Source organism: Cetorhinus maximus, chromosome 10 (assembly GCF_964194155.1).
Source record: "Cetorhinus maximus chromosome 10, sCetMax3.hap1.1, whole genome shotgun sequence".
In the NCBI taxonomy this organism is placed as follows: Eukaryota; Metazoa; Chordata; class Chondrichthyes; order Lamniformes; family Cetorhinidae; genus Cetorhinus; species Cetorhinus maximus.
The window spans coordinates 128,350,115-128,377,816 of NC_135888.1; the positions used below are offsets into that span (position 1 = coordinate 128,350,115).

Sequence of the window (27,702 nt, forward strand, 5' to 3'; positions counted from 1 at the left end):
GGGTGTGTGTGTGTGTGTCGGGGTGGGGGTGTGTGTGTGTGTGTGTCGGGATGGGGGTGTGTGTGTGTGTCGGGGTGGGTGTGTGTGTGTCGGGGTGGGGGTGTGTGTGTGTGTCGGGGTGGGGGTGTGTGTGTGTGTCGGGGTGGGGGTGTGTGTGTGTGTCGGGGTGGGGGTGTGTGTGTGTGTGTCGGGATGGGGGTGTGTGTGTGTGTGTGTGTCGGGGTGGGGGTGTGTGTGTGTGTCGGGGTGGGGGTGTGTGTGTGTGTCGGGGTGGGGGTGTGTGTGTGTGTCGGGGTGGGGGTGTGTGTGTGTGTGTCGGGGTGGGGGTGTGTGTGTGTGTCGGGGTGGGGGTGTGTGTGTGTGTCGGGGTGGGGGTGTGTGTGTGTGTCGGGGTGGGGGTGTGTGTGTGTGTCGGGGTGTGTGTGTGTGTGTGTCGGGGTGGGGGTGTGTGTGTGTGTCGGGGTGGGTGTGTGTGTGTGTGTGTCGGGGTGGGGGTGTGTGTGTGTGTCGGGATGGGGGTGTGTGTGTGTGTCGGGATGGGGGTGTGTGTGTGTGTGTGTCGGGGTGGGGGTGTGTGTGTGTGTCGGGATGGGGGGGTGTGTGTGTGTCGGGATGGGGGGGTGTGTGTGTGTCGGGATGGGGGGGTGTGTGTGTGTCGGGATGGGGGGGTGTGTGTGTGTCGGGGTGGGGTGGGGGGGGGGTGTGTGTGTCGGGATGGGGGGGTGTGTGTGTGTCGGGATGGGGGGGTGTGTGTGTGTCGGGGTGGGGGGGGTGTGTGTGTGTCGGGGTGGGGTGTGTGTGTGTGTGTCGGGGTGGGGTGTGTGTGTGTCGGGGTGGGGGTGTGTGTGTGTGTGTGTGTCGGGGTGGAGGTGTGTGTGTGTGTGTCGGGGTGGGGGCGGGTGTGTGTGTGTCGGGGTGGGGGGGGGGGTGTGTGTGTGTCGGGGTGGGGGGGGGTGTGTGTGTGTCGGGGTGGAGGGGTGTGTGTGTGTCGGGGGTGGGGGGTGTGTGTGTGTCGGGGTGGGGTGGGGGGGGTGTGTGTGTCGGGGTGGGGTGGGTGTGTGTCGGGGTGGGGTGGGTGTGTGTCGGGGTGGGGTGGGGGGGAGTGTGTGTCGGGGTGGGGTGGGGGGGGGTGTGTGTGTCGGGGTGGGGTGGGGGGGGTGTGTGTGTCGGGGTGGGGTGGGGGGGTGTGTGTGTCGGGGTGGGGTGGGGGGGAGTGTGTGTCGGGGTGGGGTGGGGGGGATGTGTGTGGTGGGGTGGGGGGGGATGTGTGTCGGGGTGGGGTGGGGGGGGTGTGTGTGTCGGGGTGGGGTGGGGGGGGTGTGTGTGTCGGGGTGGGGTGGGGGGGTGTGTGTGTCGGGGTGGGGTGGGGGGGGTGTGTGTGTCGGGGTGGGGTGGGGGGGGTGTGTGTGTCGGGGTGGGGTGGGGGGGGTGTGTGTGTGTCGGGGTGGGGTGGGGGGGGGTGTGTGTGTGTCGGGGTGGGGTGGGGGGGGTGTGTGTGTGTCGGGGTGGGGTGGGGGGGGTGTGTGTGTGTCGGGATGGGGTGGGGGGGGTGTGTGTGTGTCGGGGTGGGGGGGGGGGGGTGTGTGTGTGTCGGGGTGGGGTGGGGGGGGTGTGTGTGTGTCGGGGTGGGGTGGGGGGGGTGTGTGTGTGTCGGGGTGGGGTGGGGGGGGTGTGTGTGTGTCGGGGTGGGGTGGGGGGGGTGTGTGTGTGTCGGGGTGGGGTGGGGGGGGTGTGTGTGTGTCGGGGTGGGGTGGGGGGGGTGTGTGTGTGTCGGGGTGGGGTGGGGGGGGTGTGTGTGTGTCGGGGTGGGGTGGGGGGGGTGTGTGTGTGTCGGGGTGGGGTGGGGGGGGGGTGTGTGTCGGGGTGGGGTGGGGGGCAGTCGCTGGACACTTGCCATTTTCACAAGGACAATCTTGTTTTGGGAAAGGAGAGTTTACAAAAGGGGCAGTGATAGGCTAATGGCACATGTCAGTGATTCCCGTGATGTTTAATCCCAATTAATGTTCCTCATGCCTCTAATAACAGCCTTGTATAACTGACATGACATTGCAAGGGTGGAGACTTAAAAGAAGGACATGACTGCCTTGCAATGCTAGAAGAATTATGTATATGGAACATCTTGTAGCAGTTGATCGGCGCTCGGTTTCATTCCTTGAATTGCGGTTTGCCAAATGACTTATGGCCTTTGAATTCCATGTGTCCCTTCAGTTGCATAATGCTCTGCCCAAACCCCAGCTGGAGTAACTGCTTAGTTCTGGGCACCCCACCTCAGGAAGGATATATTGATTGGGCTTTGAGGGAGAGCCAGTTCCATAGAATAGGCTAGTAATGACCTATGTTTAGAAGAAAAAGGGGGTGATATGACTGAGATGTTAAAAGGATTCAATAGGGTTGATAGAGAGGAACAATTCCCTCTGGTGGTGGAGGTGGGTGATGGTGTCATTTCAACAGCTCTGATTTCTGCTCTCACCACCTGTCCATAAACGAAAATGTGTTTTTGATTTCCCCCTTTATAAGCATTGGCGTATCTTTCACTAACCCTTCAGCTCGGGAGTGATCCAATCCTCTACGAGTAACTCCACAGCGAACTCAGGATAGGGTTAGTTTATTTCACATGCACTCGAAATGTGGGAAGGGCGTTTTTCAATGTCCGCCCCCTTTTTGCATTTATACAATAAGAGGGATAAGGGAAAGGAAGGGGTTCAGGGCAAAGACGGCAGACAAAATAAGAATTATTCACATGAGTCCAGAGTCCAGTAACTCAATGTCCATTGAAGGTTCTATCAGTTGGCTTTGACTGACAGAATGCCTAGTCTTGGTCCTAGGAACTCGATTGCAGGTTGAGTCCATTGAAGATGCAGCAAAGTATTCTTGAATCCTGGGAATTAGTTCATTTTTGTAGGTGAAACAGTGTTCTTTCTGGAGGTCGGACCTGGAGAGAGATGGTCTGAGCCGCAGTCCAGTTTTCTCCTGAGGTTAAACCGCAAAAGAAGATGGAATCTGAAAGCTGTGTAATTAAAACAATTCAAACAGCTTCAGTCTCGGTCACGTGACAGGGTGGTTTCAGGTCGAGCCATTCTGTTAATGAGGCCCCCTTGTTAAAACCCATTGTGTTTTGAGCAGGTAACTGTGGAGCCATGAGCACAACATTGGAGATGAGGAGTCATAAATAGCTCTGCCTTTGTCCAGAGCTGGCTGGCGTAGATGGCCCTTCTACTATCCTTGGTGTTGGCTTGTCTGGAACGTTTATACAATGCAAGGAGTGTTGCATTCCAGGGGTTTGCTAGGTTAGTCTTTGTCCATTTTTAAACAGCGCAGAAACTTCCAGAACTACTGTCATGTGGTCAGTGGTGGCCATTTTATTAGTGCGGCCATTTGTCCGTTTTAAAGAAAAACAGGATTTAAACAAGAGAATGCAGAAAAGAAACAGATTTCTTTGAGATTTTTTTTATTCGTGTGGACCAAAATTTTTCCAGTTCTGATGCAACTATTTTTTCACAGATGCTGCCAGACCTTTGTATTTACAGCATTCTCTGTTTATATTAACACTTTTTTGTGTGGTGTTTTTTTTAATTCATTCATTTGTGGGCATTGCTGGCTAGGTTAGCATTTATTGCCCATCCCTAATTGCCCTTGTTGACAGCACTTTTATGAGTGAACCATGTTGCTGTGGTTCTGGAGTCACATGTAGGCCAGGCCAGGTGAGCACAGCAAATTTCCTTCCCTAAAGGACACGAGTGAACCACATGGGTTTTTATGATAATTGTTTAATGGTCATCATTAGACTTTTAACTCCAAATATTTATTGAATTCAAATTCCACCACCTGCCATGGTGGGATTTGAACCCAGGTCCCCAGAGCATCACCCTGGGTCTCTGGTTTAACCAGTCCAGTGACAATACCGCTACGCCACCACCACCCACTTCTAACACCAGCTCAGTGAGATGGACCGGAATTAGTCGTAACACTGATCCGGTGCTCGGGCCTTGGAGGGAGGAACACGTGCTGCAAATCGTCAAAAAGGATTTCTTAAGTTTAATATCAAAAACCTTCATCTGAATCTCGATTTAATCCCCTGTTGTGGGAGGTGGTCAGGGATGCCAGTTAGCCTTGTTGGCTAATGTGTGGTTCAGAATAACACCAACAGTATGGGGTTTGATCGACTGTGGGCTTGCCCCCTGTCCCACAGGAAAATCATAGCATGAGCCATAGTTCAGCAGCCCTCAAACAATCGAGGATGTTATCTGGAGAAGAAGAAATCTCCTCTTGCCTTCTTTGTTCCAGTGGCTATGTACCCAGCATCTGAAAAGTCTCTTTTTATGACTACAGTTTCCCACTGCTGTATACCCTACATTTTACTTCAGCCTTATCCCTACTTACAACGAAACCGTTTAATTTTAATACATTACCCCATATCGTGTTGCTAAATAGTTTGCTGTATGAATATTATCCTCACCTATGTCTGCCTTTCACTCTCGGCTGCTTTTTTTTCTTTCCCAATCCTTCCTTGTTTGAACACCTTGTCACCTGCCTATTTCACCATTTTGCTCAGAAATTCACACCCTCCTTGTTCAGCGTAGCCAGCCTTACAGAATACCTCCCACTTGTCCTAGAACTAGTGTCAGTTCCCAGTAAGTTTCACTTCTGGATACCACTCGTTCTTCCTTATTGGAGCACATGATTGGTCCTGCACTTGCCTGGATGAATGCAGCTCCAACAACATTCGAAGCTTGAAACCATCCAGGATAAAGCAACGCGCTTGATTGGCACCCCATCCACAAACATTCGCTCCCTCCACCACCAATGAACAGTGGCAGCAGTGGCACTGCATGAACTCATCAAGCCTCCTTAGACAGCACTTTCCAAACTCTTGACTGCTACCACCTAGAAGGACATGGGCAGCAGACGCACAGGAACGCCACCACCTGCAAGTTCTTCTCCAAGCCACACACCATCCTGATTTGGAAATATATCGTTGTTCCTTCACTGTCGCTGGGTCAAAGTCGTGGAACTCCCTTACAGTACTGTGGGTGTACCTACACCACATGGACTGCAGCAGTGTAAGAAGACAGTTCACAACCACCTTCTGAAGGGCAATTAGGGATTGGCAATAAATGCTGGTCTAGCAAGCCACACCCACATCCCATGAATAAAAAAAGTAATCCTGAGAATCTGCCCCCTATGCAGACCTGTTCAAATCTAGTTTCCTGATCCCCTAAACTCATCCTGCTCGATTTCAGAACCTTATCCATCTCTCTGGCCCTCTCTGTGGCCCCTTCATGGACTGATTACTTCCCTTGTGTAACCTTTCCAGTTCATGTCCTTCAGAGAATACAAAGGATCTGTAATCGTCAGTCTGCATCACCGCGTAGTTCTCTGCCCAAACTATAAGCCAAGCTTTGTCCTCCTGAAGTCACTTTTGGTCCTCTTTGCCATTAACCATGCTCCCTATTTTTTGTGATTGCAAATGTTAATATTCAAGTCCTGACCTTTACTTACATATGAAAGGCATCTATTACCCATTACTCCTTTCTGTGCAGTAACCAAAACCCACCATGCTACTATATTCCCTTTAATACCACAAGATTGTGTACGTGCATGGGCTTTCACAAGTTCACAAAGTCTATCACATTTTTTTACCAATGCGTTGCTATTTTCCCAACAAACTATTAAACTTTTCAGACGTGACTTGCTGCAAAAAGTCTACATTAACTATTTAATTAACTTGTCTGTCTCTTGGAGAGTATGAATTTCATCTATTTTATGGCCTCTGGAGTCTCTTGCGCCTTCAACGTGTCTGATTATGGTTAGATCCTGCAAATCCATTGGCAGGATAAGCGCACCAACAACAGTGTTGTCGCTCAGGCCTGTGACAGAGGCTGTAGGTCGCGCATTGGACTCTTCAGTCACCTGAGAACTCATTTTCAGTGTGGAAGCAAGTCATCCTCGACCCCGAGGGACAGCCTAAGAAAGAAAGAAGAGGATTATAGTTACCTGGTTTTATTCTCCCTTTTATAACAATGACGCCCTCTAGTCCAGTTCTTTGGCATGATTGCAACACAAAATATTCTCCCTTCATCACACTTCCAAAAATATTATTTTGATGGCATAAAAAAATTCATAAAAAAGACACGCCATGTCATCAGTTGTGGATCACCAAGACACTGGATACTTAGGATAAACCAGGCTACTGTGTGTATTGGCAGTGTGGGGAGAGATTAAATGGGTGGGTAGAGTCCTTAATAGGGTAGAATGGGCTGTTGGAGGACAGTATTTCATGATTTGTTTTAAATTCACGCTGACAGAAGTTTTCCAAACTTACTGAAGTCAAACTAGTCAGAATTGCACAAATCAGGGTTCATTACTGGTCTGTGTCATTATTTATCCGATACCAGGCAAGAACGTAGCAGGGCATTTGAAAACAAGCAAGTAAATAAGTTCCCAAAATAGAGGTAATTGGGTGAAGAGCATCAACCAGGAATGCTAAGGCTGCTGCTCTCTCCAGATGTTGCCTGACATGCTGAATGTTTTCTTTTCCTGTGTTTATTCTGGATGCAATTAGATATGCTGGATAGGGAAATGTGATTGTGCAGCATTTTTTTTGCAACAAAACTCCCCCTTGCTGTTCCTGAAAGATCTTATGTTCTCTAAACCGAGGGAGATGGAGGAAGCTCTTAGTATTGATTCATTCCAGTGCACATTTCTTACAGAAAATAACACTTTTGGGATCCGGCGTGTTAGTAATTGGAGATGGTCTTCTTCATTTGTCTGGCTGGGTTTAGGGCAACAACTATAATTTTACCTGAAGGTGGTCAAGCCAGGATTTTACATCAGGAGGGGTGGTGCGTATCGCTGTAATACCGCCTTCGTGTTTATGAGTCGAGCATTGAGCCGTTATGTGTTCCATGGCCTGTTCCAGGTGACCACACTCACCGACAGGAGAGTTTTTAAGTTTCAATTTGTGCATCAGGTATCCACATCTGCCATGGTTCGTATGGATAAGGTTTAGGGACGTGCACGAGCTTCGTGGGAGGTCAAAACCAGGAACCTTCCCTGTCGGGTCTTTCACAAGGTGTATGTTCATGACTTCTTCTGAGGACCATTCATTTTCTCCCAGCTTATTGGAGACAGTGTCATGAGTGTAGGCTGTTTGGGAGGAACCAGGTAACTTTGGTCGTCTGGTCCCTATAGATCTCCACCATTGTGGAGGATTTTCTTCACCTCATGTCTGGGTCTATTGCAGACTAATTGATAGAGATTGATTGCTGTAATTAGACAATAACTCCATGACTGTATTACGTGATTACAAGGATGGCAGAAGGTGAATTAGATACACCTTGGTATTTCTTTGTCCAGCAATTCCTGTGTCCCATTAATGACAGAAGGTTGCAGAGGTAGTCAGCCTGACTTACCATTCATCTTGCACCAACAGCATCTGATGGACAGCCCAAACCCCCCCCCACTCCCCCCTGCCCCCGAGCTGAAACACAGGGAGGGAGCCCAGGCGGCGGGGGATGGACTGGATGATTTGGAAGTCGAGTGTAAAAGAAATAGAGGGTCTTGAGCAGGGCGCAAGTTTCAGCTCCCTGTAAGTGGACCAGGATTGGACCTGGAGCAGCAATACCGAAAATGTTCCCCTGTGGCTGCTCTTTCACTGTTCACTTGTTTGTTGAGCTTGGCCTGCTGCCTGGACAGCGTGTCTGAGTGTAAATTTTGGGGAATGTCCAGAACTTAAACTGGTGGCTGTGTTAAAGATGTAATGTATTGTACCTTCTCCTCCTTTTCCTCTACTGTAGAACCTGTCACTGGAAACGACAGGGCATCTGCAGGGCGCACGAGTGTTTTTAGCGCAGGGTGTCCACAGTGGGAAGTGTCTGATGGTCCTTCACCCAAGAGAGAAAGAGGCAACAACCAAACTTTCTGCAGAAAAGATGGTCACATCAACTAAAGTTAAAAGTAAATGTTACACTACCTGTCACACAGCAGGGCAGAAGGTGTAATGTGCAAATGTTGGGAGCGCTCCATCTTGTCTGCTTATAGCTTTGTCTATTATTAATATAAAAATGCTTATCTCCTCTCCAGGTTCTGATGAGGAGGATGTCCCAGACTCCTCCTTCTGCTCCCAGTCTGTGCCTCCTGATCTCCTTAGTATCTCGGATTTTGAGTGCTCAGTCTGTACAAGGTGAGTGGAATTATTTGCTGAATAATTAGTGAAGTGATCCACACCCAGCAGTCTCCCTGAGACTCTGTCAGAGGGAAGCTTGCGCTGCTGCCTTCTTTTATTGTAATGTGGTTGGTTGATTTGCTTTCAGTCATGCATTTGAGAGAAAACACAAGACAAACAGAACGGTAGGAGGCTATTCGGCTCCTGGAGGCTATTCTACCATTCAGTGAGACCGTGGCTGATCTGCATCCATCAACCCACCTTGGCTCCTTGTCTCTTATTACCCTCAACCAACAAAAATCTATTGATCTCAGATTTGAAATTATTAATTGAGTGGGCACTTTTTGTGTGAACAAAGTGTTTCCTAACCTTTCTCTTAATGACCTAGCTTTGATTTTAAATCTATTTCCTGTTGTCCTAGACTTCTCCCAACAGTGGAAAATGTTTCTCTCTACTCCATTCGTCCCTTCCAAAATCTTAGAAACCTTAATTGCCCTTAACCTTCTCTATTCCAGGGACACCCCAAGCCTAGCTTATCTAATCTCCTGTCTTAATTTAACCCTTAGAGTCCTGGTAACATTCTGGAAAACTGCACCGCACTCTTTTTCCAATGCTGGTGTGCTGTACGCAGTCCTTCAGATGTGCTCTGACCAGGGCTTTGTATAGCTTTAGAAAAACTTACCCCCCACCCCTCCCCCGATTTATATTCTAGCCGACTAGTTATAAAGGTTAATATTTCATTAGCTTTATTTTGGTTTTTTTTGTACGGGGTCCGCTCAATCTCTTTGGATCTCCGCTGTTCAGTTTTTCACCATTTCCAAAAATACTCAGATCTATCCCTTTCTTTTGTCCAAAATGGATAACCTCTTTCTTGCCTGCATTGAAATCTGTCTGCCACAAATTCATCCATGCACTTAATCTATCATAGTTTTATACTTTTATGTTCCCACCCTTACTTTTATTTTCTTTCATGGGAGGTGGGCGTCTTTGGTAAGACCAGCATTTGTTGCCCATCCCTAATTGCTCTTGAACTCAGTTGCTTGCTCGGCCATTTCAAAGGGCAGTTAAGAGTCAACAACATTGCTGTGGGCCTGGAGTCGCATGCAGGCCAGATCAGGTAAGGAACAGCAGATTTCCTTCCCCTGAAAGGACATTGGTTAACCAGATGTGTTTTCACAATAATCAATGATGGTTGTCACGGTCACCATTACTGAGACTAGCTTTATATTTCATTAATTTCATTATTTGAATTTAAATTCCTCCAGTTACTGCAGTTGGATTTGAGCCTGTGTCCCCAGAGCATTTGCCTGGTCCTCTGTCACCATCTCCCCATCTTTCCATCAATCCTTTGTGTCATCAGCAAACTTGGATATGTTATCTGAGTCATTAAAAGATATCATGAATAGTTGAGGCCCCAGCATAGATCGTGTGGGGCACCACTAGCCATTTTCTTCCAGTTATGCCCATTGTCCCTAATCTAGAGCTCTACTGCCTAGTCAATCTCCTAACCTGGTCAATAATTTGGTTTCAATTTCAGGAACCTTAAGTTTAGCGAAACATTATCAAATGCCTCCTAGAAGTACATATACACTACACCCATTCCTTGTCTACTACTAGTTACTTCCTCAACAAATTAAATTGTGTTCATCAGGCATGACTTACCTTTTACAAATGCATGTTGGCTCCCTGTACTATGCTCAGTTGTCTATTGAGTGCCCAGTGGGCCTGTCCTTAATTACAGATTCCAGTTTACTTCCCTATGACCAACGTTGGACTAACAGGCCTGTAATTATAGGAATTGACTAGACTGAATGAGGGCAGCCCTAGAAGGGCTGTACCATTATTCAAGGAGGGTATACTGGATAACGAAAGAAAGAAAAAGCTTTTTAATTATTGGAATGTGTGAAACGGGGAAGCCAAATTGCGTGCAGCAGGATCCCACAAAAGAAGTGAGATAAATGATCACATCATCAGTTTTTGGAGGCATTGTTTGTGAGAGCAATTTCAGTTAGATCACTGGGACAACTTGCTGCTCTGTGTGATAGGGCTGGGAACAGATTTGCAAGGGGCATGGAGTGGCAGTGGGGACTGTTGTGTGGGGCTGGTGGGGCCTGCAATGGGTGTGCTGGGTGGAGTCAGGTGTGTAACTGGTCTCGCATCAGCTCAGCAGTGGTTCATTGTCTGACGTGTGAATTGTTGCTTTCCAGGTTACTGTTCGAACCAGTCACCACCCCCTGTGGCCATACCTTCTGTAAGAAATGTGTCGAGCGATGTTTGGATTACAGACCCTGCTGCCCCCTGTGCAAGGAGGATCTGAGAAAGGCAAGTTTAGGAGAGTGGGTTCATATCCATGTATGAGGTAACGGGCATATGCACAGGGCCCATATGTGCACATGGAGGCGTGGGCAAACACAGTACATAGACAGACACGGTCATGGGGGCATAGGCTCACAACACATGGACAAATACAGTACATGGAAGCACAAACTCATGGTACATGGGAAGCTGGGACTGTCTGAAGTTCTTCCCTCTGTTGTCCTCAGTTCCTGCAGCAGAGACAGTACCGGGTCACCCAGCTCCTTGACAGCCTCATCACCATTTATTTCTCCACGGAATTCGCAGAGAGGAAACGGCTGAATGAAATGGAAATGGCCGAACTGTCCAAGTACGTTACAACAGCTGGAGGGGGAGGAAAAGAGAGTGGGAAGGGGACAGTTAAGTGTGGCAAAAGGGGAGGGTTTTGCTGAGAGAGGGAGGTGGGGTGGTCATGAGAGAGTGCAAAGGGTAGGGATGAGGGAGGGAGCAGGTGGGTGGGGGGTGCTGGGGAGGGTCGCGTGGTGAAGAAGGGAACCCAGGCCAGCTGTTTATAAAGTGGTGTTGGGGAGTGGTGGGAGCTGGCAAAGAGTGGAGGTAGTTGGAGGCTGATGTGAGGCATGGGGATTATGGAGGGTGAGGAAGGAGAGTGGGGTTGAGATGTGGAGGTGGTGTATTAGGTTTGAGATGGGAGAAGGGATATTGGGAGGAGTATGAGACTGAGGGACAGGGAGAGCTTCATGGGAGAGGACAATGGGGAGAGAGGCAGAGGTGAGGTGGTCTCCTTATTTAAGGAAGAATGTAAATGCATTGGAGGCAGTTCAGAGGAGGTTTACTAGATTGATACCTGGAATGAGGAAAGGTCACACAGACTGGGCTTGTTTCCACTGGAGTTTAGAAGAATGAGGGGTGATTTGAAGTAAGTGAGATCCTGAATGGTATTGACAAGGTGGATGTGGAAAAGATGTTTCCTCTGGAGGGTGAGTCCAGAACAAGGGGGTACTGTTTTAAAATTAAGGGTTACCCTTTTTGGGCAGAGAGGAGGAGAAAATTTTTTTGAGGGTTGTGCAACTTGGGAATTCTCTGCCTCAGAAGGTGGTGAAGGTGGGGTCATTGAATATTTTTAAGGTAGAGGTGGATAGATTCTTGTTAGGCGAGCGAATCAAAAGGTTATCGGGAGTAGATGGGAATACGGAAATCAAAACGCAAACAGATCAGCCGCGATCTTATTGAATTGCGGAGCAGACTCAAGGGGCCGAAAGGCCTAATCCTGCTCCTATTTCGTATATTTGTATGTATTGTGTTGAGGTCAGGGGGATGTTTGAGTTGGATTCTGCTGCCAGTAATCAGAAAAACATGAACTGAGTCAATTTTCTTCTCCTAGTTTGACGAACAACATTCCAATCTTTGTCTGCACAATGGCATTCCCAGGAATCCCCTGCCCACTGCACATCTTTGAGCCCCGTTACAGACTGATGTTGCGACGCTGCCTGGAGACGGGAACTAAAACATTCGGGATGTGTTTAAGCGATCGTGGAAAAATGTACGTGCACATGTTTGGAGCTGACACCATTACTGTTGCTGTAGAAACTGCCTCATGGGGCAATTGTACACCACCTAAGACACCATGTCAAAATTACTTCATCCCAACGCAGGCTTCACAGAGTATGAATGAGCCGGTCTCTTTGGATTGTTAATGCAGTATTTAGATGATTGAATGGAGCTATGTGACTAAATTCAGTCTGTTGTATATTGGTAGGCTTAGTCTGATGTGATGCAGATGTTCTATGTAAGGTAGATTATAGAACGTTACAGCATGGAAAGAAGTCATTTGGGCCCATCTGAGTCTGCACCGACTCTTTCAAAGAACAATCCTGTTAGTTCCGTTCCCAGTTCTTTTTCCATAACCCTGAATTTTTTTTTCCTCCAAATATTTATCCAATTCTCTCTTTGAACGCTGCCATTGAACTAATTCCATCACCTGATCAAGGCAGTGCATTCCAAATCCTAACCACTCATTGCATTTAAAGAAAAAGCTTTTCTCCGTGTCTTTGGTTCTTTTGCCAATCGCCTTAAATCTGTGCCCTCGGTGCATCGACCTTTCAGCCATCGCAAACTGTTTTTCCTTACTTATAGCCGTTTGGTAGTGTAGAACTTGAGTATTGCTGAAAAAGGAAATGTATCAAAACTTTTCGTCTTGCACTTATCAGGACACTATGCAAGAATACCAATATAAGGGGAAAAGAACAATTTATACTATGTGAAGAGAGTGCTGATTAGTTGGCAAGTGGCATTGCCAAGGAGAATGCACTGCTGATGATGACTGACAGTTAACTGCCAAGCATTGTTTGAAACATAAAACAGGCAGCTCTTTGAAAGAGCTGGTGCAGACTCAAATGGGCCAAATGACTTCTTTCCGTGCTGTAACACTCTATAAACCTACCCTACACAGAACTTCGTGATTTTCAAACATCCATATCAAAACTCCCGTCTGCCTTCTCTGCTCTAAGGAGAACAGCCCAAGTTTCTCCAGTCTCTTCACATAACTGCGCAAATAGAGATGAATTGTTTAGATCTAATCACCATTACAGACACGTGGCGACCAAGGTTTGGAAATAAATATTCCAGGGTACACAAGATTTTGGGGGGGGGAGGGGAAATGCACACACAATGGCAAAGGAGGAGGGGTAGTCCTGACAGTAAAGGATGACATAAGGACATTAGTGAGAAAGGATCTTGGCTCAGAAGACCATGAAGTAGAATCAGTATGGGTGAAGATTAGGAATAGTCAAGAGTCAGAAAACAGTGGTGGGTGTAGTTTATAGGCCCCCTATTTATTTATCATTGGACGGAGTATTAAACAAATTATTGGTGTATGTAATAATAGTGGGGGAATTTAATCATCTTATAGACCGGACCTATCAAATTGACAAGCGTGGCTTGGAAGGTGAGTTTTTAGAATGTTTTCATGATAGTTTCCTGGAGCAATAAGTGTGGAGCCAACTAGGGCTAAAGCTATTTTGTATCTAGTATTATGCAAGGAGGCGGGGTCAATTAATAATGAGGTTATTTTATTTGTTCATGGGATGTGGGTGTCATTGGCTAGGCCAGCATTTATTGCCCACCCCTCATTGCCCTTGAGAAGGTGGTGGTGAGCTGCCTTCTTGAACCAGCTGCAGTCCATGTGGTGTAGATACACCCACAGTGCTATTAGGGAGAGAGTTCCAGGATTTTGACCCAGCGACAGTCAAGGATTTTGACCCAGTGATATAGTTCCAAGTCAGGATGGTGAATGGATTGGAGGGGAACTTCCATAGGAACATAAGAACATAAGAAATAGGAGCAGGAAGAGGCCATTCGGCCCTTCAAACCTGCCCCGCCATTCAATAAGATCATGGCTGATCTGCCCCAGGCCTCAAATCCTCTTTTGTGCCAGCTCCTCATAGCCCTCAACTCCCCGATATTTCAAAAATCTATCTACCGCTTCCTTAAATACTTTCAGTGATCTAGCCTGCACAGCTCCCTGGGGTATGGAATTCAAGACATTAACTACTCTCTCAGAGAAGAAATTCCTTCGCCATCTCAGATTTAAATGAGTGTCCCCTTATTCTGAAACTATGTCTTCTAGTTCGAGATTCCCCCACTAGTGAAAACATCTTTTCAACATCTGCCCTGTCAAGCTCCCTCAGAATCTTGTATGTTTTAATAAGATCACCCCTCGTTCTTCTAAACTCAACTGAATAAATGCCTAACCTGTTTAGCTGTTCTTGATAAGTCAACCCCTTCATCCCAGGAATCAGCCTAGTGCATCTCTATTGAACTGCCTCCAATGCCAGTAAATGCTTTCTCAAATACGGGGACCAAAACTGTACACAGTACTCCAGATGCGGCCTCACCAACATCTTGTACAGTTGTAACAAGACTTTCTTATTTTTAAACTCCAACCCCCTAGCAATGCAGGCCAAAATTCCATTTGCCTCCTTAATTACTTGCTGCACTTGCATGCTAATCTTTTGTGCTTCATGCACAAGAACACCCAGATCCCTCCGTGCTGCACTTTTTTGGAGCCTCTCTCCATTTAAATAATAGTCTTCTTTTTGATTCTTCCTACCAAAGTGCATGACCTCACACTTCCTACATCAAACTCCATCTACCAAGTTTTTGCCCTCTCAACTTATCTATATCCCCTTGCAGATCCCTTATGTCCTCATCACAATATGCCTTCCCACCTATTTTTTGTATCTCAGCAAATTTGGATACATTACACTCTGCCCATTCCTCCAAGTCATTAATATAGATAGTAAATAATTGAGGCCCTAGGACTGATCCTTGTGGCACTCCACTGGTTACATCTTTCCTACCTGAAAAAGACCCATTAATCGCACTGTCTTCTGCGTGTTAACCAATCTTCTATCTATGCTAATACATTGCCCCCAATACCGTGAGCTCCTATCTTGTGCAATAACCTTTTCTGTGGCACCTTATCAAATGCCTCTTGGAAATCCAAATACACTACATCTACCGGTTCTTTATAAACTCTGCTTGTTATATCCTCAAAGAGCTCTAGCAAATTTGTCAAACATGATTTCCCTTTCACAAAACCATGTTGACTCTGTTTGATTGCCTTAAGCTTTTCTAAATGTTCTGCTATTTCTTCCTTAATAATGGACTCTAGCATTTTCCCAACGACAGATTTTGGGTTGACAGGCCTATAGTTTCCTGCTTTTTTGTCTCCCTTCCTTCTTGAACAGGGGCACCACATGAGCGGTTTTCCAATCCGCTGGGACCCTCCCAGAATCCAGAGAGTTCTGGAATATTTTGACCAATACCTCCACTATCCCTGCAACTACTTCCTTCAAAACCCTTGGAAGCAGGCCTATTTCCTTTTAAAACCCTTGGATGCAAGCCATCAAGTCCTGGTGACTTGCCTGCCTTTAGTCCCATTAGTTTGTCAAATACTTTGTCCCTCATGATAGCGACTGTCAGAAGATTGTTCCTCCCATTAGCTTCTTGCTTATCTAATATCCTTGGGATGTTTATAGTGTCCTCCACCATGAAGACTGATGCAAAATATTTATTTTAAATTATCTGCCATTTCCCTGTTCCCCGTTGTCAATTCTCCAGTCACATCCTCCGATTCCCACGCTCACTTTAGCCACTCTTTTTATACACCCATAGAACCTCTTGCTGTTTGTTTTTATATTTCTTTCCAATTTACTCTCATAATCAATTTTCTCCCTCTTTATTTGCTTTTTAGTCATCCGCTGCTGGTTCCTAAAAAATTCCCAATCCTCTGGCCTACCACTAGTTTTCGCCACTTTGTATTCCTTAGCTTTTGATTGGATACTCTCCTTGACCTTTGTTAACCACCGGTGGTTCATCCTTCTCATCGAGTCCTTCTTTTTGACTGGGATAAATTTTTGCTGAGTGTTATGAATTATCTGCTTAAATGTCTGCCACTGCTCATCCACTGACCTTCCCCTTAGTCTATTTTCCCAGCCCGCTTTAGACAACTCTTTCTTCATACCTCTAATTGCCCTTATTTAAGTTGAGGACAATGAAATTCAAGCAATTTGAACAATTCAAACTGAATTTGAAATTCTACCATGTTGCGATCGCTACCCCCTAAAGGACCCTTAATTACAATATCTCTTATTAATCCCACCTCATTACACATTACTAGATGTGGTGGTATTCCCATGTGTCTGCTGCCCTTGACCTCCTAGATGGTAGTGGCTGTGGCTTTTGAAGGTGCTGTCTAAGGTGTCTTGGTGAGTTGCTGCAGTGCATCTTGTAGATGGTACACACTGCTGCCATTGTACACTGGTGACGGAGGGAGTGAATGTTTGTGGATGGGGTGCCAGACAAGCAAGCTGCTTTGTCCTGGATGGTGTCAAGCTTCTTGAGTGTTGTTGGAACTGCACCCATCCAGGCAAGTGGAGAGTATCCTACCACACTCCTGACTCCTGCCTTGTAGATCATGTACAGGCTTTGGGGAGTCAGGAGGTGACTTACTCACTGCAAGATTCCCAGCCTCTGACCTGCTCTTATTAGCCACAGTATTTATATGACTAGTCCAGTTCAGTTTCTGATCAATGGTAATCCCCAGGATTTCATAGTGGGGGATTCAGCGATGGTGATGTCATTGAATGTCAAGGGACGATGGCTAGATTCTCTTGTTGGAGATAGTCATTGCCTGGCATTTGTTACTTGCCACTTGCTGCCCAAGCCTGGATATTGTCCAGGTCTTGCTGCATTTGGGCATGGACTGCTTCAGTATCTGAGGAGCCGCGAGTGATGCTGAACATTGTGCAATCATCAGCGAACGTCCCCACTTCTGACCTTATGATGGAAGGAAGGTCATTGATGAAGCAACTATAGAAGGTTGGGCCTAGGACACTACCCTGAGGAACTCCTGCAGTGATGTCTGGGAACTGAGATGATTGATCTCCAACAACTACAACCATCTTCCTTTGAGCTAGATATGACTCCAACCAGCAGAGATTTTCCCCCCTGATTCTCATGGACCCCAATTTTGTTGGGGTTCCTTGATGCCACACTCGGTCAAATGCTGCTTTGATGTCAAGGGCAGTCACTCTCGCCTCACTTCTGGAATTGAGCTCTATTGTCCATGTTTGAACCAAGTCTGTTATGAGGTCAGAAGCCGAGTGGCCCTGGCAGAATCCAAACTGAGCGTCAGTGAGCAGGCTATTGCTAAGCAAGTGCCGCTTGATAGCACTATTGATGACCCCTTCCATTACTGATGATTGAGAGTAGACTGATGGGATGATAATTGGCCGGGTTGGATTTATCCCGCTTTTTGTGTGCAGGTCATACCTGGGCAATTTTCCATATTGCTGGGTAGATGCCGGCGTTGTAGCAATGTTGTCATGGTTCAAGATCTGCTGGGAGCTGATGATCATAATAGAATTGAATTTCATGTTAAGTTTGCAAGGAAATACAGTGGCTTAGTGGTAATGTCACTGGACTAGTAATTCAGAGACCCAGGCTAATGCACTGGAGACGTGGGCACAAATTCCACCATGGCAGCTGGTGGAATTTAAATTCAATTAATGAAATCTGGAATTAAAAGCTAGTCTCAGTAATGATGACCGTGAAACCATTGTTGATTGTTGTTTTAAAAACCCAACTGGTTCATTTAAGGATGGCAGTTTCTCTTCCCTACCTGGTCAGGCCTGCGTGTGACTCCAGACCCACAGCAACGCAGTTGACTCCTCACTGCCCTCTGAAATGGCCTAGCAAGTCACTCTGCTGAAGGGCAATGAGGGATGGGCAACAAATGCTGGTCTTTCCAGCGACACCCCCATCCCATGAAAGAATAAAGAACAAAGTGACACACTTCATTTACAAACAAGAATCTTAAAAGCCAATTGAAGGGAGAATGAAACCAAAAGGTATGGCGGTAAATAAACAGTGCGAAAAAGTTAAAGAAACAATCCAAAATATTCAATAAAAATACACTCCATTGAAAAACAAACACTCAGCAAGAAAGATCCACCTGTGGCGTACTCAGGAAGTTAAGAATAGCATTTGATTAAAAGAAGAGGCTATAAGGGGATAAAGAATAGTAGGTCTGAGGAATGGGCGTGTTTTAGAAACCAGCGCAGGGTGACCGAAAATTTGATGAGGGGAGAAATGGAATGCAAGAGTAAACTAGCCAGGAATATAGAAACAGAGTTCCAAGCATATGAAAAGGAAGAGACTGACTATAGTAAACATTGTCCCTTACATTCAGAGACAGGAGAAATTATTATGGGGAATGAGGAAATGGCGGAGACTTTGAACAAATATTTTGTGTCTGCCTTTTTGTTTGTTGAACAGCTATGGGTTTGCTCCGCTGCTAATGAATTTAACCGGTCTGATTCTGTGTTCCAGTGAGTTCAGACCTTAGGCTGATTGCTGGACCCTCAGTTTTGCAGATTATGGCTGTATGCTGAAGATTGAAGGAAGTCAGGCCCTCCCAGATGGTCGGTCTCTGGTCAACACTGTTGGCGGACGTCGCTTTAAGGTGTTAAGAAGAAACCAGAGAGATGGCTATAACACAGCCGATGTTGAATACTTGGAGGACAAAACAGTAAGTGTGCGCAGAGCTCACAGTGAGGAACACCATGTCCTGGCCAGCAGCAGGGTCAACCCTCACTGTATGAAAGGCTGCATAGGTGTCACAGAAGAGAGAACAGCACACGAGTTTCAGCTCTGGGAGCTGCTGGCAAATGCTTAATGTGAGACATCATCAAAGGAAACTGGCCATGCAATGGTGCATCAACCCTCCCCTCCAACATATCAATACTTCCTGCTTCAACCACTCCTTGTGGTAACACGTTATCGCTCTGTGTTTTTTTTTTAAATTCCTTCTTAATTCTTTTTTACATGTTAATGATCTTGTATTTATGTCCTAAAATAGAAATAAAATACTGCAGTTGCTGCAAATCTGACATTGAAAACAGAAAGTGCTAGGAAATACTCAGTAAGTCTGGCACCATCAGACCTGCTGAGTATTTCCAACACTTTCTGCTTTTATCTTGTATTTATGTCCTCTTGTTCAGGACTCCCCAACTAGTGGAAACAATTTCTGCAGATCCACCCTGTCAAACCCCTTTGTCATTTTTAAAGACCTGAATCAAGTCTCCTCCAACCTTCCCTTTTTCATGAGGAAAGAGTCCCAGTCTGTTCAAACTTTCCTGATGGTTGCAGCCTCTTGATTCTGGTGACGACCTTGTAAATCTTTTTTTGTATTTTCTCCACTGCCTCCATATTATTTTTAAGGTATGGATACCAGAGCTGTTCAGAATGTTGTCTAACCAAAGTTCGATACAAATTTATTGCCCCTGTTCCAGAATACTTTGCAGTTTTTTAGTGGTCTTATTGGCTCACGGTGCTGCTTTTTGTGATTTACGTCTTGGTGTTCCTCAACCCCTTTGCACCTCTATCCCATGTAATTTTTCATTATCCACGGAATAAGTGACCCTCCATTTGCCTCTCCCCAAAACAAGTCTCGCGCATTGTGTGAAATCAGCCCTGAACAATTGTGATAAAACCCTACCATTGTCATCAGAGCAACATTTATTTACCATAGAATCATTAGAATGGTTACAGCACAGAAGGTGGTTATTCAGCCTGTCGTGTCTGTGCCAACTCCCTGTACCTAATGCCACTCCCTTGCCTTTTCCTTGTAGCCCTTCGAATATTTCCCCTTCAGGTAATGATCCAAGTCTCTTTTGAAAGCTGCGATTGGTCTGCCACCACTACACTCTCAGGCTGTGCATTCCAGATCCTAACAACTTCTTGCATAAAGACACTTTTCCTCCATTGCTTCTTTTGCTTATACCTTAAATCAGTGACCTCTGGTTCTCGATCCTCACACCAATGAGAATTTCCTTATCTACTCTGTCCAGATTCCTCATGATGTTCAATACCTTTGTCAAATCACCTCTCAACCTTTTCTCCAAGGAGAATAGCCCCAGCTTCTCCAATCTATCAATAACTGAAGTTCCTGATCCCTGGAACAATTTTCGTGAATGTGTTCTCCAATGCCCCTCTGTAATGCCTTCACATCCTTCCTAAAGTGTGATGGCCAGAACTGGATGCAATACTCCAGTTGAGGCTGAACAGTGTTTTATACACGTTTAACACAACTTGCTTGCTTTTATACACTCTCTACCCCAAGTTACAAAGCCCAGGATCCTGTATGCTTTATTCACCACTTTCTCAACCTACTCTGCCACCTTTAATGACTCAGGCAGATATGCCTCCAGGTCTCTCTGCTTCTGCATCCCCTTAGAATTGTTATATTGCCCCTTCCTGTCCTTCCCACCAAAATGAATCACTTCACACTTCTCTGTATTAAATTTCATTTGCCATCTTCTACTTGTCTGCCCATTCTATCAACCTGTGCCTGTCCTTTTGAAGTTCTACACTATCCTCCTCATAGTTCCCAATACTTCCAAGTTTAGTGTGTCAACAAATTTTGAAATTGTGCCCTGTAAGTCAAAGTCTAGGTCATTAATGTATATCAGGAAGAGCAGGGGTTGTAACACCAACATCTGGGGAGCCCACTATAAACCTTCCTCAAGTCCGAAAAACAAAACAATTGTGCACCATGGCTCTGTCACTTGGCCAATTTCTTATCTATGTTGCTACTGTCTCTTTTGTTCCGTGAGCTCTAACTTTGCTGACAAATCTGTTGAGCTGCACTTTATCAAATGCCTTTTGGAAGTCCATGTAAATTACATCAACAACATTTCTCTCAACAACCGTCTCTGTTGCCTCATGAAAAACCTCTAGGAAGTTAGTTAAACACAATTTGCCCTTAACAAATCCATGCTGGTTTTCCCTAATTGACCCGCGTTTTCCCAAATGATTAATTTTGTCCCGAGAAAGCTTCGACATCGCTGAGGTGAAACTGACTGGCCTGTAGTTGCTGGGCTTATCCTTCCACCTTTTTCTGAACAAGGGTGCAACATTTCCAGTTCTCCCGCCCCCTGGCACCACCCCTGTATGTAAGGAGGATTGGAAAATTACAGCCAGTGCCTCTGCAATTTCCACCCTTGCTTCCCTTAGTCCCCTTGAATGTATCTCATTTAGCCCTGGTGACCTATCAACAAGTGCAACCAACCTATCTATGCCTCCTTATCAATTTTGCTTTTGTCTCGACTAATGTCTTAACTACCTGCAGTTTCACCATGACTTTGACAGCATCATCTTTTTGGTAAAGACCGGTACAAAGTATTCATTTAATACCTCAGTGATTTATTTTTGTTTGTCTTTTTTTGCCCCAGTCCCACCTCCATACATAAATTCTCCATTTCATCCCTATTCATCCCGACTCCTAACCAGCCTTTTACCCTCTTACCAGCCTTTTACTACTTGTGTGCCTGCAGAAGACTTTTGGATTCCCTTTTATGTTAGCTGCCAGTCTCTTATCATACTTTCTCTTGTTTTCAATTCTCCTCTGAACCTTATATATTAAGTCTGATTCTCAATTTTATTATCCACCTGACATCTGTCATAAGCACACTTCACGCTTCATCTTATTCTGTCTCTTTCCTCATCCAACAAGCTCTGGGTTTGTTTACCCTGCCTTTCCCCCTCATGGCAATGTACTTTGACTGTAACTGAACTATCTCCTTTGTAAAAGCCACCCAGTGTTCAATTATAGTTTTGCTAGCGCATCTTTGATTCCAATTTGTCTTAACTCTAACCAAATAGATTCTGTCCTTGACCCCTCTGGAACATCTTTCTCCAGCACTGCAATGTTCTCCTTAATACCCCCAACCCTCCTCCTTTCTTTTCCTTTCCTGTCTTCCCTGAATGCCTGTACCCAGGAATATTTAATAAGACATAGGAGCAGAAGTAGGCCAGTTGGCCCATCGAGTCTGCTCCGCCATTCAATGAGATCATGGCTGATCTGATAATCCTCAATTCCACTTTCCTGCCTTTTCCCCATAACCTTTGATTCCCTTACTGAAAAACCTGTCTATACCTGGCCTTGCCCTACCATACCTCTTGATATCACCACAACATCATATTTCTATGTGGCTATCTTCACCTGCAACTCAGGGACCACTTTTACCACACTGCATGCATTCACATGAAGCATGAAAAGGAGAGAGGGAGGGAATTCTGGAGATTGGGACCAAAGCAGCTAATGGCATGCCTGCCAATGGTGGAGTAGTTAAAATCAGGGATGCTCAAGAGGCCAGACAACTCTGAGGGTTGTGGGGCTAGAGGATATTACAAAGATATGAAGGGATTTGAAAACAAGGATGGGATTTGAAAACAAGGATGAGAATTTAATCATGGAGTTGTTGCCAGACTGGGAGCCATTGTAGGGAGGCGAGTACAGGTGTAATGGCTAAACCAAAGTTGGTGCATGTTAGGACATGGGCAGAAGAGTATTGGATGAGTTCAAGTTTAGAGGGTAGATCATAGGAGTGTGTTGGGCGAGTCAAGTCTCGAGGTAACGAAAGTCATGGATGAGGGTTTCAGCAGCAGATGAGCTGAGGCAGGGGTGGAGTTGGGTGATGTTGTTGGGGTGGAAAATGTTGGTCTTATGTGGGAAATTCATCTTGGGGTCAAAAACGACAAAGCCTGGTTCAGCATCAGATAGTTGTCAGGGAAGGGAATGAAGTCTGAGGTTGGGGATTGGAGTATGTCCCAGGCACCGAAGACATTGGCTTCAGTCTTCTGAATATGAAATTGGAGGAAATTTCTGCTCATCCTGTACTGAATGTCGGACAGCAGCCTGCCCATTTTGAGAGAGTGGAGGGGTTCCGAGAGGTGGTGGTGAGGTAAAGCTGAGGGTCCAAAGCATACATGTGAAAACTGATGTGTTTCAAATGATATCGCCAAGGGACAGCATGTAGATGAGAAAAAGGGAGCCAAGGATAGATACTTGGGGAACAGTAAAGGCAATGGTGTGGAAAGAGAAAACTCTCTGACTACCCTTAAATAGATAACATCACAATCCCAGTCCATTTTAAATTACTTACAATTTTAACCCTATACTTTATTATGAGAGGAATTAACATAAAAGTCCATAAAAGGATGTTATGCTTCAGTTATGCAGGACATTGGTGAGATCACATCTCGAATACTGTGTGCAGTTCTGGAGTGCTTATTTAAAGAAGGATGTAAATGCATTGGAGGCGGTTCAGCGGAGGTTTACCAGATTGATACCTGGAATGAGTGGGTTGTCTTATGGGGAAAGGTTAGACAGACTGGGCTTGTTTCCACTGGAGCTTAGAAGAGTGAGGGGTGACTTGAATGAAGCATGTAAGATCCTGAATGGCCTTCTCAAGGTAAATGTGGAAAGGATGTTTCCTCTTGTGGGTGAGTCCAGAACTAGGGGGCACTGTTTTAACAGTAGGGGTCATCCTTAAAGGACAGAAATGAGGAGAATTTTTGAGTTGTGCGACTTTGGAACTTTCTGCCTCAGAAGGTGGTGGAGGTGGGGCCATTGAATGTTTTTAAGGCAGAGGTAGAAACGTTCTTGTTAGGCAAGAGAATCAGAGGTTATCAGGGGTAGATGGGAATGTGGAACTCAACACAAACGGATCAGCCATGACCTTATTGTCTGGCAGAGCAGGCTTGAGGGGCCGAATGATCTACTTCTGCTCCTATTTCATATGTTCGTATTAAAACATAATTGTAGAATGACACAGTGCAGAATGAGGCCATTTGGCATTTCATACCTGTGCCTCTACCTCTTGAATGTTGTTTACAAATTCTGTCTTGCATTCTATTTTCATTTACTCGCAGGACTGTCATCACTTCATTACAACAACTGAACTTTGTCCAAAGCGACTCTGACTGACTGAACCACTTCTAAGTGTAAATCCTGAGGTTCTTGCTGGTTAGATCTGCTTCCCCACCAACATTTTTCCCTTCACAGTCCCTCCTGAAAGAGCCGAGTTCAGGAATTCAGAGGGAATTTGAGCAGTGAGTGGGGGAACTGAGAGAATGTTCCAGCAGGGCTGGTGGGGGACACTCGTTCCCTGTGAGAGTTCCTGGACTGGCCCTTGTCAGGTGAATGATTTTCTATTAATGCGCAGCGGGCTGGACTATTCAGAATAGGAATTGGTGGAAGAGTGATGGGGTGGGGGAAAAGCGCAGGAGATTTCTTCATTTGTTCATGGGATGTGAGCTTCGCGGGCAAGGCCACAAGGCCAGCATTTATTGCCCACTCCTAATTGCCCTTGAGGTGGTGATGAACAGCCTTCTTGAACTGCTGCAATCTGTGTGGTGTATGTTCAATGCTGTTAACGATTGAGAATTGGAGTCAGTGGCCGTTCCTGAGTTTTGCCCTCTCTCTCTCTCTTTCTCTCTCTCTTTATGTAGGTTGAAGGAGAAGAGCTCACTGAGCTCCGCCATTTTCAAAGGCGTGTGTATGAACAGGCCCGGACCTGGTTTGACCATCTGCCGAGCGCGCTCCAGGGACAGATCCGCAACCAGCACGGGCCACTTCCGGACCAGGAAGAGGATGTACAGGTGAGGGGAGAGCTGGTGTTTCCCAGTTTATATCAGACACTTAATCTGCCCTGTATAAAACTATTGCTGACAGGGCGGATCAACTTAACCCAGTCATGGTGTGGTTCACGGAGGGAGGGTTGGGGTGGGGGGGGGCCTTCCCAATTTTAAAATAGCAGTGGTTTGTTCCTCGGGCTGGGGGGGGATGTCATTGCAAGCAACAGAACACTTCCCGTTTTAGATATCTAGATTGACATCAAGTGTTGGCAGATCATGGATGCTACGGTAAGATGTGGAGTAATGCTCTTTCCACACCGTTCTATTAAATAGATATAGCATAGCAAATCTACTTCTGTTCCAGGAGGGTGGGTTTAGACAGGGTGTGTATTTTTTTTTTCCTCTTTCATGGGATGTGGGCAACACTGGCAAGGCCAGCGTTTGTTGCCCGTCTGTAATTGCCTTTGAACTGGGTGCCTTGCTAGGCTATTTCAGGGGGCATTTAAGAGTCAACCACGTTGCTGTGGGTCTGGAGTCACATGTAGGCCAGACCGGGTAAGGATGGCAGATTTCCTTTCCTAAAGGATATTAGTGAACCAGATGGGTTTTTAATAACACCGATGATCATTTCAATTTAAATCCCAGCAGCTGCCATGGTGGGACTTGAACCCATGTCCCCAGAGCATTAGCCTGGGCCTCTGGATTACTAGTCCAGTGACATTACCACTATGCCACCATTTCCCCATTAAACAGCGTGGGGAGGGAGGGAGAAGACCTGTGAGCAACCAGTAACTGCTCACAAAGTCGTGATGGCCTCTCATTGCTCCAGTTTACAAACTAGGTTTTGCCTTGCCCCCATATTTGCTGCCACCCTATGCGGCAGAGTTTCTGTACCCCATTGCTAGTCACAGAGCAATGTGGAGTCGAGCAGGACGATCAGCGGAATCACAAGACAACAGGTTGTAGCCCCCTCCCCCTGCTCGCTGCAGTTTGATCATGGAGAACTGGTGGTGGATAACCTATGTCAAAAAGTTGATGCGTTGCTCTGTTTGTTGGATTTCAGGCTTCCCCAGATGGTCCTCGTTGGTGCTGGTGGCTCCTCGCTGTTCTACCGATGGACCCAGCTCTTCAGACAATGGTGTTTTCATCCATGTCGTTGCATGACCGATTGATTCACCTCCAGAGGGTCCTGGATTATTTAGCACAGAATCCAATCCAGTAACCGACCCTGGGCTTTCACTGTGAAGTACAAGGGGGATGGTAGCAACTCTTTACTATCATCCCAACTCGAACTACTAGGGGATTTGGAGAGGGCAGGTGGAAGATATCTGTCTTTTGAACTCCAGGAGGCTGCAGTCTCCACTTGTCCTGTAATGGCTTATTGAAAACTGGGGGAACTGGAATCGCTAAAATCCTCTGATTTCATAAAAGAAATGAGTAGGGCAGGAAGAGAGCAAATGACAGCAGAATTGGGTTTAAAAGTTCTTCAGTCACTAGCTGAGACAACTGAGGAGTTGGGAGGTTCTGGGATGATGTGATGGGATAGGACAGGGTGTGATTTGACCCCAACACGGGGAAGATGCAGAGATTCCTGTCGTCCCCCATTGCATCACTGAGCTGAATGCCACCCCCAACATCTTTCACTGAGCAACAGGCTAGTTTTTGAGAACTCCCCATCTCCAGTGGACAATGGCCACAAAATGGTGGCACCTGTGAAACCCTGACCTCTGCCATGGTGACGGGGGGGATTGGCGGGGTGGGGGGGAAGGCACAAAACACTTTTAACAATGTGACGCAAGCATTTGTATTTCTCAGGTGAATGACTTGACGCTGATGCGAAGTAGTGAGCATTTCCACACTTTACCCATTTCACCAGCAAATTGTTATCATCATCCTTATCTCAAAATTTTTACAGCATAGAAGGCCAATCTGCCCATCATGTCTGCACTGGCTCTCTGAATGAGCAATTCACTTGGTGCCGTTCTCCCGTCTCTTACAGTGTCTTATGCAACACTTTTCTCTTTCCTCCCCACCCCCCCAACATGTAGCAGCCTTTGTTTAAGAACTCATGAATCTCAATAATTAACGTGCAATTTTACAAACTCTCAATAGACTATGGGAATTACAAAAGGGATCAATAAAGTAATTGGTCTCATGTGTATTTGCTTGCTGAGATTCTAAATTTGGCTTCAGCTCTTAGAATTGTGCAATTCTTCAATATCTTTGAATGTTTAAGTTGCTGAGAATATGTTAAATGTTCACCACTCTGAATCCCATGCACAAATGACTGTCTTTATACAAAGTGACCACATAGGAACTTAGGAGCAAGTGTAGGACATTCAGCCCTTCAAGCCCACTCCGCCATTCAATAAGATCATGACTGATCTGGTTGTGGTCTCAATTCCACTTTTCCGTCTGCCCCCATAACGCTTGTCTATCAAAAACCTGTCTAACTCTGCCTTGAATAAATTCAGTGACCCGGCTGCACTGCTCCCTGGGGAAGCGAATTGCACCTCCTAATGACCCTTTGACAGAGAAAAGTTATCCTCACCTTTGTCTTAAATGGTATGCCTCTTATTCTTAAACTGTGCTCCCTGGTTCTAGTCTCCCCCACAAGAGGAAACATCCACCTTATCAATTCCCCTCAGGATCTAATGTATTTCAGTAAGATCACCTCTCATTCCTCTAAACTCCAGTGGGTGTAAGCCCAACCTGTTCAATCTTTACTCATAAGATAAGCCCCTTATCCCAGAAATGAGTCAAGTGAGCCTTCTTTGAACTGCTTCTAATGCAATTATCTCTCTCCTCAAATAAGGAGACCAAAACACTTCACAGTACTCCAGATGTGGTCTCACCAAGGCCCTGTACAGCTGCAGTAAAACTTCCCTACTTTTATATTCCATTCCCTTTGCAATAAATGCTAAAGTTCCATTTGCCACCTTAACCACTTGCTGTACCTGCATACTAACTTTTTGTGATTCATGTACCAGGGTGCCCAGATCCCTCTGTACCTCAGAGTTCTGCAATCTCTCTCCATTTAATTAGTATGCTGCTTTTCTATCCTGCCAAAGTGGACAAGCTCACATGTAATTTGAGGAAAATATGTTATAGAACCATAGAACACTACAGCACAGAAAGCAGGCCTTTCAGCCCTTCTAGTCTGTGCCGAAATATTATTCCGCTAGTCCCATTGACCTGCACCTAGTCCATAACCCTCCAGACCTCTCCCATCCATGTAT

At 46.0% G+C, this 27,702-nt stretch overlaps 1 protein-coding gene across 2 annotated transcripts; it reads left to right on the plus strand.

The window, feature by feature from the left end:
• The first annotated feature begins 2,320 nt into the window (after positions 1–2,320).
• Positions 2,321–27,702, plus strand: LOC144686006 (LON peptidase N-terminal domain and RING finger protein 1-like). 2 transcript variants are annotated; one of them, XM_078551122.1, is made up of 9 exons: positions 2,321–3,287; positions 6,971–7,074; positions 8,083–8,182; positions 10,372–10,486; positions 10,708–10,829; positions 11,862–12,020; positions 18,410–18,572; positions 24,338–24,487; positions 25,527–27,702. In XM_078551122.1, exons 1-9 carry the CDS (start codon positions 3,205–3,207, stop codon positions 25,683–25,685), a joined length of 1,155 nt encoding a protein of 384 aa, XP_078407248.1. In that variant the 5' UTR covers positions 2,321–3,204; the 3' UTR covers positions 25,686–27,702. The 2 variants fall into 2 exon arrangements, with proteins under 2 accessions (XP_078407248.1, XP_078407249.1); XM_078551123.1 differs by lacking the exons at positions 2,321–3,287; positions 6,971–7,074 and adding an exon at positions 7,114–7,956.